The 18,227-nt window shown below is 44.7% G+C and overlaps 1 protein-coding gene across 2 annotated transcripts in view; it reads right to left on the bottom strand.

Annotated features, from left to right (window-relative positions):
- Positions 1-18,227, bottom strand: part of LOC109865958 (ubiquitin carboxyl-terminal hydrolase 43) — a 120,620-nt gene that overhangs the window by 37,804 nt on the left and 64,589 nt on the right. For both annotated transcript variants that reach the window (XM_020454473.2, XM_031799461.1), the window contains exons 4-5: positions 6,642-6,734; positions 5,211-5,346 (exon numbers count right to left, since the gene is read on the bottom strand). In XM_020454473.2, the coding sequence (XP_020310062.2) occupies positions 5,211-5,346; positions 6,642-6,734 (229 nt within the window). The remainder of the gene's footprint in view (positions 1-5,210; positions 5,347-6,641; positions 6,735-18,227) is intronic.

An 18,227-nucleotide genomic window follows, 5' to 3' on the forward strand; every position in this document is an offset into this window, starting at 1 on the left:
AGCTCACAGGTCACTGGACTTGTACATAGCTCATCTGTAAATAGCCCATCCAATCTACCTCATCCCCATACTGTATTTATTTATTTATCTTGCTCCTTTGAACCCCTGTATCTCTATTTGCACATTCATCTTCTGCACATTCTACCATTCCAGTGTTTAATTACTATATTGTAATTACTTCGCCACCATGGCCTATTTATTGCCTTACCTCCCTTATCCTACCTCATTTGTACATGCCGTATATAGACTTTTCTACTGTATTATTGACTGTGTGTTTGTTTATTCCATGTGTAACTCTGTGTTGTTGTATGTGTCAAACTGCTTTGCTTTATCTTGGCCAGGTCGCAGTTGCAAATGAGAACTTGTTCTCAACTGGCCTACCTGGTTAAATAAAGGTGAAATAAAAATATAAATAAATAACCTCGTATCATATCACCATTCTGAACAGTCATAACCTTTTGCATCTGCAAAAACCCGAGCTTTACTTATGATTCTGTTCTACACAAATTGGTTTAATTATTTATTTACTAGCTAATTAAATGGGAACACAGGATAAACATGCATACTACACTGATATTGGAGATGTAATACGCTAAAAACAGATCCCAAGCAGAATGACAACATGGATAACATTGCCACATTCACAAACTACTCTCACCTACAATAACCATATACTTTCCACACGAACCGCCGCCCGCTTTGAGCAAGAAATCATTAATGTATTTACGTGAAATGTCTGGGTTCACTGGGGATCTCTCGGTGAATGGGGCAGCCTTGGAAAGGGGGTTGGGCCTTTTTGTGGCACACTTGTAATGCTCTGATTGCCCGAAATGTTCCAACAATTCTTCTACTGATGTCCTTCTTCATAGTTGTCCGGTATCCAGTGACTTGTCGTGTAGTCCTGAACAGAACTACAGAGTTGATTTTTGCCTTCCATTTACTATTGAAGATGCTTCTTTGAAGATGGTTCGATGTTTCCCCACTGGGGTGATGAGAGTGGCGTAATGGTTTGAGCAGAGTGACAGGATGGTTCTACTTAAATGTGCTTTTGAAGACACGTTACTTAAGACAGCTATTCTGCCGTATCAGTGATTGTCCAAGTTATTTTATCATCTCCATCTCATGTTGAGGAGGTGGGGACGATGTCATCGATGCACTTATTGATGAAGTCAATGACAGATGTGGTGTACTCCTCAATGCCTTAGGAAGAATCCCGGAACATATTCCAGTCTGTGCTAGAAAAACAGTCCTGTAGCTTAGCATCTGAAAGCAGGAATCAGGAGGAAGGAATTATGGTCAGATTTGCCTAATGGAGGGTGAGGGAGAGCTTTGTATGTGTCTCTGTTTTTGGAGTATAGGTGGACCAGAGTTATTTTCTCTCTGGTTGCACATTTAACATGCTGATAGTAATTTGTTAAAACTGATTTAAGTTTCCCTGCATTAAAGTCTACGGCTACTAGGAGCGCCGTCTCTGGGTGAGCGTTTTCTTGTTTGCTTATGGCGGAATACAGCTCATTCAATGCTATCTTAGTGCCAGCCTCTGACTGTGGTGGTATGTAAACAGCTACAAAGAATACAGATGAAAACTCTCTAGGTAGGTAGTGTGGTCTAGAGCTTATCATGAGAAACTCTACCTCAGGTGAGCAATAGATTTCCTTAGATATCGAGCACCAGCTGTTGTTTACAAAAATACATAGACCGGCGCCCCTTGTCTTACCAGACGCCACTGTTCTATCCTGCTGGTACATCGTATAACCAGCCAGCTGTATGTTTTTTTAATTTTTTAATTTTTTATTTCACCTTTATTTAACCAGGTAGGCTAGTTGAGAACAAGTTCTCATTTGCAACTGCGACCTGGCCAAGATAAAGCATAGCAGTGTGAGCATACAACAAAGAGTTACACATGGAGTAAACAATTAACAAGTCAATAACACAGTAGAAAACAAAGGGGGGGTCTATATACAATGTGTGCAAAAGGCATGAGGAGGTAGGCAAATAATTACAATTTTGCAGATTAACACTGGAGTGATAAATGATCAGATGGTCATGTACAGGTAGAGATATTGGTGTGCAGAAGAGCAGAAAAGTAAATAAATAAAAACAGTATGGGGATGAGGTAGGTGAAAAGGGTGGGCTATTTACCAATAGACTATGTACAGCTGCAGCGATCGGTTAGCTGCTCAGATAGCTGATGTTTGAAGTTGGTGAGGGAGATAAAAGTCTCCAACTTCAGCGATTTTTGCAATTCGTTCCAGTCACAGGCAGCAGAGTACTGGAACGAAAGGCGGCCAAATGAGGTGTTGGCTTTAGGGATGATCAGTGAGATACACCTGCTGGAGCGCGTGCTACGGATGGGTGTTGCCATCGTGACCAGTGAGCTGAGATAAGGCGGAGCTTTACCTAGCATAGACTTGTAGATGACCTGGAGCCAGTGGGTCTGGCGACGAATATGTAGCGAGGGCCAGCCGACTAGAGCATACAAGTCGCAGTGGTGGGTGGTATAAGGTGCTTTAGTGACAAAACGGATGGCACTGTGATAGACTGCATCCAGTTTGCTGAGTAGAGTGTTGGAAGCCATTTTGTAGATGACATCGCCGAAGTCGAGGATCGGTAGGATAGTCAGTTTTACTAGGGTAAGCTTGGCGGCGTGAGTGAAGGAGGCTTTGTTGCGGAATAGAAAGCCGACTCTTGATTTGATTTTCGATTGGAGATGTTTGATATGAGTCTGGAAGGAGAGTTTGCAGTCTAGCCAGACACCTAGGTACTTATAGACGTCCACATATTCTAGGTCGGAACCATCCAGGGTGGTGATGCTAGTCGGGCATGCAGGTGCAGGCAGCGACCGGTTGAAAAGCATGCATTTGGTTTTACTAGCGTTTAAGAGCAGTTGGAGGCCACGGAAGGAGTGTTGTATGGCATTGAAGCTTGTTTGGAGGTTAGATAGCACAGTGTCCAAAGACGGGCCGGAAGTATATAGAATGGTGTCGTCTGCGTAGAGGTGGATCAGGGAATCGCCCGCAGCAAGAGCAACATCATTGATATACATTGATGTTGTCTTCGTTCAGTTTAATCTTAAACGTAACTCGTCAATTTTATTGTTCAGAGACTGCACATTTGCTAGCAGAATTGAGGGAAGTGGGGGTTTATTCGATCACCTACGACTTCTCAGCAGGCAGCCCGCTCTCCGGCCTCTCTTTCTCCGCCTCCTTTTCACGCAGATCACTGGGCTCGGGGCCTGTTCCTGAGAGAGCCGTATATCCTCCGCCTCGGGCTCGTCAGAGTCGTAAAAGAAGAAAAAGGATTCTGCTAGTCCGTGGTGAGAAATCGCAGTTCTGATGTCTAGAAGTTATTTTCGGTCATAATAGACGGTAGCGGCAACATTATGTACAAAATGAGTAAAAAAACAAGTTACAAACAACGCAGACAAACAAACAAAAAAACTCAATCAGTTGGGGGCACATAAAACGTCTGCCTTCTGCTCCGGTGCCATTTTATCTTCTCCCTTGATTTACGACCGGACGTGAGTTGTTAATCACAACTAGTTATTTCCTTCCCCCTCTATGGGTGTAAGGGGGTCTGATTGAGGTTATTCACTGCAAACCTGATTCTCGTGGTCAGTCATGAAACTTGCTTGAGAAATTGCTTTTTGCTAAGAAGCTTTTTTTGTTTCTTTTCTGACCATTTTAATTGAAAACAATCACAGTAAGACGCTTAATTGTCACCCAGAAAGGATTTGATATTGAGATAAAAATGGCTGCATTGGACCTTTAAGGATTCCTTACTCTCTCCTCACATCTGTTTTTTGAGAAGGCTTTTATCAAATCACAAACAAACAGACAGACAGACAGTGATGTCCCATCCTGCTCCTTCTCACATACCATGATGAGACATTAGGCCCAGCTGTGGGACTGACAGCAGAGTGTCTCTGTCTGAAATATTCCTATCTTTCTCTGTCTATCTGTTCCCTCTCTTCATCTCTGTCATTCTACATGTCTGGTGTGCTCCAGTCTCTGTCATTCTATGTGTCTTGTGTGCTCCAGTCTCTGTCATTCTATGTGTCTGGTGTGCTCCAGTCTCTGTCATTCTATGTGTCTGGTGTGCTCCAGTCTCTGTCATTCTATGTGTCTGGTGTGCTCCAGTCTCTGTCATTCTATGTGTCTGGTGTGCTCCAGTCTCTGTCATTCTATGTGTCTGGTGTGCTCCAGTCTCTGTCATTATATTTGTCTGGTTCTCCAGTCTCTGTCATTCTGTGTCTGGTGTGCTCTAGTCTCTGTCATTATATGTGTCTGGTTCTCCAGTCTCTGTCATTCTGTGTCTGGTGTGCTCTAGTCTCTGTCTGTCTAGCCCCTCTCACTTTCTCTTTCTCTGTCTAGCCCCTCTCCCTTTCTCTCTCTGTCTAGCCCCTCTCCCTTTTTCTCTCTCTGTCTAGCCCCTCTCCCTTTCTCTCTCTGTCTAGCCCCTCTCCCTTTCTCTGTCGGTCTAGCCCCCTCTCCCTTTCTCTCTCTGTCTAGCCCCTCTCCCTTTCTCTCTCTGTCTAGACCCTCTCCCTTTCTCTCTCTGTCTAGCCCCTCTCCCTTTCTCTCTCTGTCTAGACCCTCTCCCTTTCTCTCTCTGTCCAGCCCCTCTCCCTTTCTCTCTCTGTCTAGGCCCTCTCCCTTTCTCTCTCTGTCTAGACCCTCTCCCTTTCTCTGTCCGTCTAGCCCCTCTCCCTTTCTCTGTCGGTCTAGCCCCCTCTACCTTTCTCTCTCTGTCTAGCCCTCTCCCTTTCTCTCTCTGTCTAGCCCTCTCCCTTTCTCTCTCTGTCTAGACCCTCTCCCTTTCTCTGTCTGTCTAGCCCCTCTCCCTTTCTCTGTCCATCTAGCCCCTCTCCCTTTCTCTGTCCATCTAGCCCCTCTCCCTTTCTCTGTCGGTCTAGCCCCTCTCCCATTCTCTGTTGGTCTAGCCCCCTCTCTTTATCTGCCTGGTTTTCCTTTTTCTGTCGGTCAGAGCAGCAGGCCTTTCCATGATGATCCTGTTACAACGGGTAAAAAGCCTCTGTCTGGGAGGTATGGTAATTAACGGACAGAGATACTCACCACGAGAATGTTACATTGAGTGAGTGGAATAATGAATTTACACCCCATAGACATAGGATAGAGCAGGATAGGGCCTTTAAGATTTAGTAGGCTAACAAGTCTGGCCCACTGACCATGTGTGTGTGCGACCCTTACCTGGTCTGGCGTGGTCTTGCCCTCCTCAGCAACCATGGCACGCAGGCAGGAGATGGAGCCGATGAGAGGCACAGCCAGACCGACACGTAGATACCTCTGACCCTTCGTACTGAACACCAGGGTCACACGCATACACCTGGAGAGGGAGAAAGAGAGTCTTGTTCCAGACAGTTCTTCACAAGCACACACACAAAGACATTACACTTGCTGTGCTGGTCTCTTATCCCCTCCACAGTGTCTGTCTGGGCATGCCTGACTGCAAGGTGATGCTAACGTGTTAGCATTAGCACCACAGGGAGCCTGTCTGTGTCTGCTGAGGCATGCCTATCTACAATCAACAGGAGCTAGCTAGTGCAGAAGATGTGGGCATGACAGGTGGAGCAAAGGAAGGATGGAGGGATGAGCACTCAAGGCTATTTGAGGCCACGGGTTTGAGGTACGACTCCGTTTCTAGGCAAGTCAGTTAAGAACAAATTCATATTTTCAATGACGGCCTAGGAACAGTGGGTTAACTACAGATTTGTACCTTGTCAGCTCGGGGGTTTGAACTTGCAAACTTCCGGTTACTAGTCCAACGCTCGAACCACTAGGCTACCCTGCCGCCCCAGTTGAGGGAAGAAGGGGTGGAGAGATAGAGAGATGGAGGGATGGATAGAGGAAAGTCTGGCAGAGAGACAGGAGCTCTGATGACGCCCCGGCTTCCTGCTTTCCCATCATGCATTATTCAGGAAGTGTCGTCGTCGTCGCTAACAGAGTGCTCAAAGAGCAGAGACACGGGGAGGATGTGAGCGCTGGTTTGTTGATGTTGTTAGACATGCTGAGATGAGACGAGACTGGATGAGAGGCGGAGATGCGGTGTACAAAGTAAGAGCCGGTGATGTTAGTTAACCCCCTGCTGATGTAAGAAGACACAACCATTATTGAGATCTCACTGAGATTTCAGTTGGAGACAGCGGAGCGATAAGGGGAATATGCCATCGGTAAGTGAGGACAATGACATGAGAGAATTACATCCCTCCCAAAATCACTAACTGTGTGGGTCTCACTTGAACTGATGAGGATTCATGAAGTCAGTCTCTTGGTTTTAAGGTCATATACTGGATATGCAAGAGCTATACAAGAGTTATACCTTAATACAAATGCGGTAAGTTGCATCGGATAAGAGTGTCTACTACCAAACTAGCATGTTAATAGCATCAGTATATACCGGCCCTGTGGATAGACTGTCTGTGAGTTAGAGAGGGACAATGCGATATATACTCTATTCCAGCAAGCTGTTGTGTATCTATCAGAAACGCCCACCCTGCTTACCACTTGATCATATTCCACTGTGTCTTGTCACAAAAAGGGAGAACTGGTAACATGAAAAGTGTACATGTCACACACACACACAAACACACGTGCAGTGGCTTTATGACTGGTGTGGCTTACCTGGTTTGCCGTAGGGGAATGGGCAGTGAGATGCAGAGGAAGGGGTCAAAGGTGTTGCTCTGTTTAAGGCAATGTGGACATGTCAGGGAGGACCTACAGACACAACAGAGAGAAGGAGAGAGGGGGTTGGGTTAAAGGGATATTTCACCCCAATTACTAAATGACATATTGGTTTCCTTACCCTGTAAGCAGTCTATGGACAAGGTAAGACAGCAATCCACGCTTTAGTTTTGTTTACCGGGACACTGTATCAAATGCTACCTTTTAAGCATTTGTAGCACAAATCCAATGCAAGTCAATGCTAACTATATTAGCATTTTTGCGCTTCATGTCCAAATCATCTACGTCACACAACACATGTTTTGATATGTTAGGAAGCCAGATCCAATCGAGGGGCAACCTGGTCAAATCGATTTTCCAACCAGCTCCTCTCACGTGAGGTGAGATGGTGTGGTACATAGACACATGATCTTGGGCACCGTGTGTGTGTGTGTGTGTGTGTGTGTGTGTGTGTGTGTGTTTAGGTTGAGTGGAGAGATAGAGATCTAACCTCACCTGGCAGGGCTTCTCTATATGTGTAACGTTATGCATGGCGTATTACAGAGTAGGTGGGCAGAACAGAGAAAGTACATTTAGCTCCACGAGAGACAACACTACACCTGGAGCCTCACATCCCCAGTTAGGAAGCACACCGGAATAGACTGAAATATTCACAAGAAAGGAGAGAAATAATGTGGTTTTATTTGAATATTTCAGCAGCTGTTCAAAAACCGTGGTGGGAAGAGAGGAATGTGGGAACGAAAAAAGCCAAGAAAGAAAAAGAGTCACACAGCAGAAATGGAGTAGATGTAGGGAGGTTAACCGCTACATCGCTTAGCCACCTTAAATACATTTGACCGGTAATGCTTAGGTTCATTTTCATACTTTTGTAGGATTAAATTGGCCCGCTTGTATTTCGTTAGTCGTCATGCATCTTATTCGTCACACGTGCACAGCATGCAGAGCCTAGTTTGAGGAGAGGAATAGCCTACTTACTACAGTGAAAACTGCTTTCGGAAGCCCAATCATTGAGTAACAAATAACAATTCTAAATACAATCTCTTGTTTAAAAACATTGGTGTCCATGATTAAAAAGGAGTTATTTTTATTTCTCAATATCAACTCGTAAAGCGCGCCTCCCATTCGCCATTCGGATGCATATGCTATAGCCTGCCTACCGTTGACTATCAGCGCGTCACCCACCATTTTAAAATGTGAGCGTGAGGCAGTATAATTGTTTGAAACTTGAACGTTTACGTCACTTCAAATAATGAGGCATGTGTTACCTTGCTTTAAAGTAGCCTAGCCAAAATAACTCCATAGAAACATGGAGGCAATTATTTTATAAAGACTTCCTCATGCCATTAACCAGCATTTCTCTCCTGTTCTATTGGTTTTCATATCAACTTTCTTTCATTGTCCAGCAGCCAAAGGCACAATCTTAATCACATTAGCAACCCATCATAGTAGTTGCTATTAGATTCCCCCTCTTTCTAAGTTTCTAATTGAGATGTCATCTCTGTCAAATGGAACTGCTCCATTAGCTGCACAGTTTAGAACTGGCTTTTCCACCAATTGCATTTTGGGTAAATGTTTGAAAAGGAAGTTTTATTAGCTGCTTCATTACAGGAGTTGCATGTTAAATAATAGGCTACAGCCTTTTGACTGTAAGACGATAGCTTTGTTCCATTATGAAAATGAATGAAAAATGTCTGGTCCTTGTATGCATGCATAGTATTAGAGAGGAAGAGGTGAAACGAGAGGTTTCACTCTCGCCAAAATAAGTCCAATGCGTTTCTATTAGGGATGCACTGACATGACATTTTTGGCCGATACCCATATCCAATATTTTCCTTGCCAAAAGAAAAACGATCCCGATAACCGATATTTACATTTATTGCGGCCTTTTCAGCATTCTAGTTCAGTTAAATAGTTGAAACACACACGCACACACACACACACTGACCAAAAAGTGATTTTGTTGGCATTTACGTATGTCCCCATTACCAGTAAAACATAATCAATACCAATTTATTTCAGTTAGGCCTACTTGCTGTGCCGTTTCCTTGTTCATTTCTTCAGTCTTAACCAGGATTTCATCATACATGTCAAGCAGTGACGTTTCAGCTGTCTGTCTGTCTTCTAATGCGCACTGCCATTGTGTCCGTTTCCATCTTGTCCAACTGTGTCTGTAACATTTCACATAAACCCTGTTTCTTGTCTGCATCGAAGTAGCGTTCCTTGTACCTAGCATAGAGCATGGTGGAGGCACAGTAGAGGCTCAGAGAGAATGCCACGGAATCTCTTGTTTACAGCCTCTTGTAGAGTACCTTTACAAGTTTTAACCCCAACGGTCTGTGTCGGTGGTTTTGTTGAGCAGCGTTTCAATGCCATGACAGAGGGTATCACGTCTTCTGCAGACACAGTTGATGAGCTTATTTCTCCAGTCAGTTGTTCTAATGGCGCTAGGAGTGTTCATGTTTCCAAGTTTCAAACATGTTCTCAAATGCCATTGAAATGGCAACAGCGGTATAAGAACCAGCACATTCTTGAGCATGCGGCTTTCCTCAATCCACGTCGACCCACTGTGCTGTCAGACTCAGCATGCTCATGTGGTTGACACCGCTGGTCCAAATGTCAGTAGCGAAGCTAATAGCAGTGACGCCCATAGCAAGTAGCTCATGGATGTGAGTTTCAACAATACCTTGTAACTACGGTAGGGAAACATCTGAAAAATAGCACCTACTTGGTAGTGTGTACCGGTGCTCGACCAGTCGGCGAAATCCTACATCATCCACGATAGAGAACGGTTAATTGTCAAGGGCAATGAATTACATTATCTTGGCTTGAATGGATTTTGCCTTTGAGTTGTCTCGCTGAAATTTTCATACTCTTTCAAATGACGGCTCGACTTGTTGACTGATCGATCCACACAGCAGACATTGTAGGCTAGGTTAGGAATGCTGTGTAGAGCTATATTTTTCGTGGCGTCATTACATCATCTACCTACGTTATATAGGTATACACGTCAGCTTAGACATCGGTTTTGCACATTGGCGTTAAACTAGACATCGGGTCGATGCCGATGTTGGCATTTTTAGCTAATATCGGCCGATTCCGATATGCTTACAGATATATTGTGCATCCCTAGTTTCTATGGACTTATTTTGGGCCTAAGCTTGTTGCCTGCCTTCCAGTCTTTGGATGACTCCCATTGCTCTGATGTGTCGATCACGTCATTAAAAAAATATATATATATATATTTTTTTACAGTTAGTTGATGATCCGTTAGTTGGCAGCAAGATTGACCGAAATGTCTATCCCTAAGTAGATGTGGTTATTAGAAAAAGAGAAGTGCAGACGGAAACAGAAGAGAGAGCACCAAGTCAACTGAGAAGCAAGGACATCCAGATTAACAGGGACATGACATCTGCAACATCATCCCAATGCAAAAGATTCACTACCCCGTCTCCTCCTCCCGTGTCATGCAGGGCATCCACTACCAGTGTCAACCAACACAATAATGACTCCAACATGAATACCTCCCTGGCCAGTGGCCCAGCCAGAGTACACCCAGGGGGATTTAGTAGTGGTGTGGGACAGCAGAGCCACAGAGGTGATCAGCCCTACAGGGGGATCAGCAGGGGATGAGCCTGGGGGTTAAGCACAGAAACATGGAGGACAGCCAAGAGGACTGTGTCAGCAGCATCCCCAGGGGGAGGGGATGAGAGGGGGAGAAGGGAAAGGCGGATGTAGAGAGAAAGATGGAGGCAGAGGAGAGAAGGAAGGATGCTGGTGGTAGAGAGACAGAAGGATGGTGGTTGTGGTAGAGATTGGTTGGAGAGAGAGAGGCAGCCATTAGCTTGTGTAGAACATATTGTGTGGAACATATTAGCTCTACCGTGCTGATACATCTTACTGCTCCTCTCTCTGCTTTCTCTGCTCTCTCTGCTCTCTCTGCTCTCTTTTTTCCTCCTGGTTGTTCTCAGCTGAATGAGTCCAGGTTATCAGGTGTTCTGCTGAGTCACTCCAGGACAGTAATGCACTCAAGTATAGTTGGTACAGGTCTGAACAAGAGTTGTTACAACACAGGGCCTGTATCCACAAAGAGTCTCAGAGTAGGAGCGCTGATCTAGGATCATGTCCCCCACCTGTCCTTATAATCTTATTCCTTTTGATCTAAAAGGCTAAACTAATCCTAGATCAGCACTCCTACTCTGAGAGGTTTTGTAGATATTGTCCCAGATATAATAGAAATAGCATTACTATTTCAAAAGTATTACTTAGTTATTCTATTTCTATGAATCTAGTCAATCTATTTCTATGGATCTAGTCATTCTATATCTATGGATCTATCACACATTCTGAGAGTTGGTTAAAATGATTCCTGTATTTACTCTGTTTGGGAAAGTGACAGTCACAGCATTAGTGGGGCTTACACGTTACAACATCACTTAGAATGCTCTCCATGGAGTCTGACGCGCACGCACACGCACACACACACACACACACTGGCATTGCTTAAAACTCTGTATGTGGAGGCTGAAAGCGTTTCCAGTCTGGGGTGTGTGTATGTGTGTCTGTGAGGAGAGAGTCTGACAGTGTGTGTGTGCCTGTGAGGAGAGAGTCTGTCAGTGTGTGTGTGTGTCTGTGAAGAGAAAGTCTGTTAGTGTCTGTGAGGAGAGTGTAACGTAATCCGTCTTCCTCTGACAAGGAGTATGAAATATCGGACCAATGCACAGCATGGTAAGTGTCCATGTTCATATTTATTTAAACTCAGAACACTAAACAAAATAACAAAGATAATGAAATTAAACGAAACAGTTCTGTAAGGTGACATACACTAAACAGAAAATAATCACCCACAATTTAAATGGGGAAAACAGGCTACCTAAGTATGATTCTCAATCAGAGACAACGATCGACAGCTGCCTCTGATTGAGAACCATATCATGCCAAACACAGAAGTACAACATAGAAAAAAGAACATAGACTACCCACCCCAACTCACGCCCTGACCAAACTAACACAAAGACAAAATAAAGGAACTAAGGTCAGAACGTGACAGAGAGTCTGTCAGTGTGTGTGTGTATCTGTGAGGAGTCTGTCAGTGTGTCTGTGGAGACAGAGACTGTCAGTGTGTGTGTGTGTCTGTGAGGAGAGAGTGTGTCAGTGTGTGTGTCTGTGAGAAGAGTGTGTGTGTCAGTGTGTGTGTGTGTGTCAAACCTATCCTCTCACCACCGTCCACTCTGCATTTGGCTGACTCTCACAGCACCAATCCCCTGACCTCTAGCCCACAGCAACGAGTTAGCAGTCCTAGCGACCGACGGTCTACCAAAAACCATTATTCATCATTTATACAGATGAGGTTTTGAACAGCCTCTCTGCACTACCTAAATAAATAGTACGTGACCAGCATTACTAAACACGTAGCCTCATATCACCTTCCTTGAATGCAGCATCTATATCGCTCAAGACCACTGAATTATGAGATAATAATCCAAACAGCATGACTGAACTTGCAAGCCTCACCCTATTGGAATGCAGCTCTCGTGTCATAGGCCTACATATAGCACATGTTACGCATCAACATACATGAGACAGAATTCAAACATCATGACACAGACATATTGCTTTTAGAGAAGGTCTGACCAGTAAATCGGTCCAAGAGCTTTCTTGAACGCAGCTCTCGTAGCAAGCAGCTCGTACCGGGCATTACCCTGAACCCACATGAGACAGAATGAAGATACTGTATCAAACACACAACACAGACCTTCTTGGTGAATACATTTGAACCCACGGTGAATCAATCCCCTTTTCCTTTCAGTTTCACCAGCTAAAAACCCCTCTCTGCTTGAATAATGTATTTCAATGGAGTCACAGTCGATTTTATCCAAAAATTGAGAGGACAAATGCGAGATATAACTTCCCCAGGGGTTGGAGTCTGCCGGGTCTCATAAATACCCATGTGAAAAGCCCATTTGAGAGTCAATATCGCGCCATTGGTGATTTGCATTTTCCACAAAAGTGGCTAAAAGCGAAGTGGTAGAGAAACATATTGGTAATGGCTGGGGTGGAAAATGATGCCTGAACAGAAATACAAGGACCCCAATCCCAACTGTGTCTGTAACATTTCACATAAACCCTGTTTCTTGTCTGCATCGAAGTAGCGTTCCTTGTACCTAGCATAGAGCATGGTGGAGGCACAGTAGAGGCTCAGAGAGAATGCCACGGAATCTCTTGTTTACAGCCTCTTGTAGAGTACCTTTACAAGTTTTAACCCCAACGGTCTGTGTCGGTGGTTTTGTTGAGCAGCGTTTCAATGCCATGACAGAGGGTATCACGTCTTCTGCAGACACAGTTGATGAGCTTATTTCTCCAGTCAGTTGTTCTAATGGCGCTAGGAGTGTTCATGTTTCCAAGTTTCAAACATGTTCTCAAATGCCATTGAAATGGCAACAGCGGTATAAGAACCAGCACATTCTTGAGCATGCGGCTTTCCTCAATCCACGTCGACCCACTGTGCTGTCAGACTCAGCATGCTCATGTGGTTGACACCGCTGGTCCAAATGTCAGTAGCGAAGCTAATAGCAGTGACGCCCATAGCAAGTAGCTCATGGATGTGAGTTTCAACAATACCTTGTAACTACGGTAGGGAAACATCTGAAAAATAGCACCTACTTGGTAGTGTGTACCGGTGCTCGACCAGTCGGCGAAATCCTACATCATCCACGATAGAGAACGGTTAATTGTCAAGGGCAATGAATTACATTATCTTGGCTTGAATGGATTTTGCCTTTGAGTTGTCTCGCTGAAATTTTCATACTCTTTCAAATGACGGCTCGACTTGTTGACTGATCGATCCACACAGCAGACATTGTAGGCTAGGTTAGGAATGCTGTGTAGAGCTATATTTTTCGTGGCGTCATTACATCATCTACCTACGTTATATAGGTATACACGTCAGCTTAGACATCGGTTTTGCACATTGGCGTTAAACTAGACATCGGGTCGATGCCGATGTTGGCATTTTTAGCTAATATCGGCCGATTCCGATATGCTTACAGATATATTGTGCATCCCTAGTTTCTATGGACTTATTTTGGGCCTAAGCTTGTTGCCTGCCTTCCAGTCTTTGGATGACTCCCATTGCTCTGATGTGTCGATCACGTCATTAAAAAAATATATATATATATATTTTTTTACAGTTAGTTGATGATCCGTTAGTTGGCAGCAAGATTGACCGAAATGTCTATCCCTAAGTAGATGTGGTTATTAGAAAAAGAGAAGTGCAGACGGAAACAGAAGAGAGAGCACCAAGTCAACTGAGAAGCAAGGACATCCAGATTAACAGGGACATGACATCTGCAACATCATCCCAATGCAAAAGATTCACTACCCCGTCTCCTCCTCCCGTGTCATGCAGGGCATCCACTACCAGTGTCAACCAACACAATAATGACTCCAACATGAATACCTCCCTGGCCAGTGGCCCAGCCAGAGTACACCCAGGGGGATTTAGTAGTGGTGTGGGACAGCAGAGCCACAGAGGTGATCAGCCCTACAGGGGGATCAGCAGGGGATGAGCCTGGGGGTTAAGCACAGAAACATGGAGGACAGCCAAGAGGACTGTGTCAGCAGCATCCCCAGGGGGAGGGGATGAGAGGGGGAGAAGGGAAAGGCGGATGTAGAGAGAAAGATGGAGGCAGAGGAGAGAAGGAAGGATGCTGGTGGTAGAGAGACAGAAGGATGGTGGTTGTGGTAGAGATTGGTTGGAGAGAGAGAGGCAGCCATTAGCTTGTGTAGAACATATTGTGTGGAACATATTAGCTCTACCGTGCTGATACATCTTACTGCTCCTCTCTCTGCTTTCTCTGCTCTCTCTGCTCTCTCTGCTCTCTTTTTTCCTCCTGGTTGTTCTCAGCTGAATGAGTCCAGGTTATCAGGTGTTCTGCTGAGTCACTCCAGGACAGTAATGCACTCAAGTATAGTTGGTACAGGTCTGAACAAGAGTTGTTACAACACAGGGCCTGTATCCACAAAGAGTCTCAGAGTAGGAGCGCTGATCTAGGATCATGTCCCCCACCTGTCCTTATAATCTTATTCCTTTTGATCTAAAAGGCTAAACTAATCCTAGATCAGCACTCCTACTCTGAGAGGTTTTGTAGATATTGTCCCAGATATAATAGAAATAGCATTACTATTTCAAAAGTATTACTTAGTTATTCTATTTCTATGAATCTAGTCAATCTATTTCTATGGATCTAGTCATTCTATATCTATGGATCTATCACACATTCTGAGAGTTGGTTAAAATGATTCCTGTATTTACTCTGTTTGGGAAAGTGACAGTCACAGCATTAGTGGGGCTTACACGTTACAACATCACTTAGAATGCTCTCCATGGAGTCTGACGCGCACGCACACGCACACACACACACACACACTGGCATTGCTTAAAACTCTGTATGTGGAGGCTGAAAGCGTTTCCAGTCTGGGGTGTGTGTATGTGTGTCTGTGAGGAGAGAGTCTGACAGTGTGTGTGTGCCTGTGAGGAGAGAGTCTGTCAGTGTGTGTGTGTGTCTGTGAAGAGAAAGTCTGTTAGTGTCTGTGAGGAGAGTGTAACGTAATCCGTCTTCCTCTGACAAGGAGTATGAAATATCGGACCAATGCACAGCATGGTAAGTGTCCATGTTCATATTTATTTAAACTCAGAACACTAAACAAAATAACAAAGATAATGAAATTAAACGAAACAGTTCTGTAAGGTGACATACACTAAACAGAAAATAATCACCCACAATTTAAATGGGGAAAACAGGCTACCTAAGTATGATTCTCAATCAGAGACAACGATCGACAGCTGCCTCTGATTGAGAACCATATCATGCCAAACACAGAAGTACAACATAGAAAAAAGAACATAGACTACCCACCCCAACTCACGCCCTGACCAAACTAACACAAAGACAAAATAAAGGAACTAAGGTCAGAACGTGACAGAGAGTCTGTCAGTGTGTGTGTGTATCTGTGAGGAGTCTGTCAGTGTGTCTGTGGAGACAGAGACTGTCAGTGTGTGTGTGTGTCTGTGAGGAGAGAGTGTGTCAGTGTGTGTGTCTGTGAGAAGAGTGTGTGTGTCAGTGTGTGTGTGTGTGTCAAACCTATCCTCTCACCACCGTCCACTCTGCATTTGGCTGACTCTCACAGCACCAATCCCCTGACCTCTAGCCCACAGCAACGAGTTAGCAGTCCTAGCGACCGACGGTCTACCAAAAACCATTATTCATCATTTATACAGATGAGGTTTTGAACAGCCTCTCTGCACTACCTAAATAAATAGTACGTGACCAGCATTACTAAACACGTAGCCTCATATCACCTTCCTTGAATGCAGCATCTATATCGCTCAAGACCACTGAATTATGAGATAATAATCCAAACAGCATGACTGAACTTGCAAGCCTCACCCTATTGGAATGCAGCTCTCGTGTCATAGGCCTACATATAGCACATGTTACGCATCAACATACATGAGACAGAATTCAAACATCATGACACAGACATATTGCTTTTAGAGAAGGTCTGACCAGTAAATCGGTCCAAGAGCTTTCTTGAACGCAGCTCTCGTAGCAAGCAGCTCGTACCGGGCATTACCCTGAACCCACATGAGACAGAATGAAGATACTGTATCAAACACACAACACAGACCTTCTTGGTGAATACATTTGAACCCACGGTGAATCAATCCCCTTTTCCTTTCAGTTTCACCAGCTAAAAACCCCTCTCTGCTTGAATAATGTATTTCAATGGAGTCACAGTCGATTTTATCCAAAAATTGAGAGGACAAATGCGAGATATAACTTCCCCAGGGGTTGGAGTCAGCCGGGTCTCATAAATACCCATGTGAAAAGCCCATTTGAGAGTCAATATCGCGCCATTGGTGATTTGCATTTTCCACAAAAGTGGCTAAAAGCGAAGTGGTAGAGAAACATATTGGTAATGGCTGGGGTGGAAAATGATGCCTGAACAGAAATACAAGGACCCCAATCCCAGACACTGATGGATACAGGCCGGCACATAGGTTTTGATGCCATTTCAGCCCAGTGCCACTCCAGGACAAAGGCACAGGCTCGAGTATCCCCTCAGTCGTCTGACTAACCAATCAATCCACAGAGAAAAGTCTACAGTATAGCGTCTTCTGCCCTGTAATTAGCATAACGTCTAAAGTGGAACACATGACAAGTCCTTCCAGACTTTTACTCTACAGGTCAGCAGACAGTTCCTCCTCTGCTCCCTCCTTTCCTCTCTTCCTCATTTCCTCTCTACCTCGTTTCCTCTCTTCCTCATTTCCTCTCTACCTCATTTCCTCTCTACCTCATTTCCTCTCTACCTCATTTCCTCTGGCGAAACGGGGAGGGCCAAATTCCCCTGTCAGTCAGTCTGTCTGGGTTGCTGGTGTTTGCGTTGGGTTGGATGAGTGCACTGAGGCTGATCTGCCTCTATCTGCTTCTCCATTAGAGACCTTTAAACAAAGGGCCCACGCCATGGGAAATTAACAGAGGGCTACGCCTCAAATGGGGGTGGGGGTAGACAATTGTTTTCGGCTGCCTCTCTCTGAGGGGTGTGACGAGTTGGAAGATGAATTCTGGGAGCTAATGCAACGCGGGTTAGGAGACAAGCTGATTGGTCTGTTGAATGCTTCCTGTGCTGGGACATTGTGTTCAACTTCAAGAGATTGAGTGTTACATTTGTGATATTGGAGACAGCACTAAGCCAGAAAGGATGTTCATTTGTTTAAAAACTTTGAGTTGAACCCCCCCAAAATAGTTGTTGTGACCTTCATCTCACAGTGTTGATGAAGTTTAAGGTTGACCATCCTCATCATCCTGCTCTAGTATTTCCTCTGTTGATGATGAGTACTATCTCAGAGAGTGGCCTTTACAGTTTCAGTGTGTTCATGTCAGAGAGCTCATGAATATGCGTACGGTTACTGCCTCTATCCACTCAGAGAAGGGTATCTGCATCCGTGCCTGTGTGTGCATATCCTGCTTGCATACTGAGAGGGGCGACGCGCTCTCGTCCCCATCTGCAGTGTGGAGATATGAGGCTAGACGAGGCTCTAAACATCCCTCTGTCTCTCTGGTCTCGATCCAGGCCGTTGACAGCCTCCTCCTCCACGTCACCGGAGCATTGGGGACCCGGACACCAGTTGGTGAACTCATTCTCTAAACAAACAACGGCGCTGGGCTATCATCTCTGGCAAGCTCCAACTGCAACCACTTACTCTGTAGGCTCCTACAGTACAGATCCAACTCCATAAAATTCAAAGGTACATTGTGAGTGGGGCACGCACATCTGAGAACTCTCAGCTCCTCTCTCAGCTTAAGTACGCAATTTCTCTTTTTATTACCTCAGTTGTTACTGGGGCTTCAACAAGGAGGAGGGAAAACATATTGGCAGTCCTCACAATTACTCCACCGTCCTCAACCACTAGAGTCAATCACATCATGAAAGAGTGTAAATAGTTTCAGAGAGTAATAAAGTGCA

The sequence above is a fragment of the Oncorhynchus kisutch genome, linkage group LG20, assembly GCF_002021735.2.
Source record: "Oncorhynchus kisutch isolate 150728-3 linkage group LG20, Okis_V2, whole genome shotgun sequence".
Taxonomy (NCBI): Eukaryota; Metazoa; Chordata; class Actinopteri; order Salmoniformes; family Salmonidae; genus Oncorhynchus; species Oncorhynchus kisutch.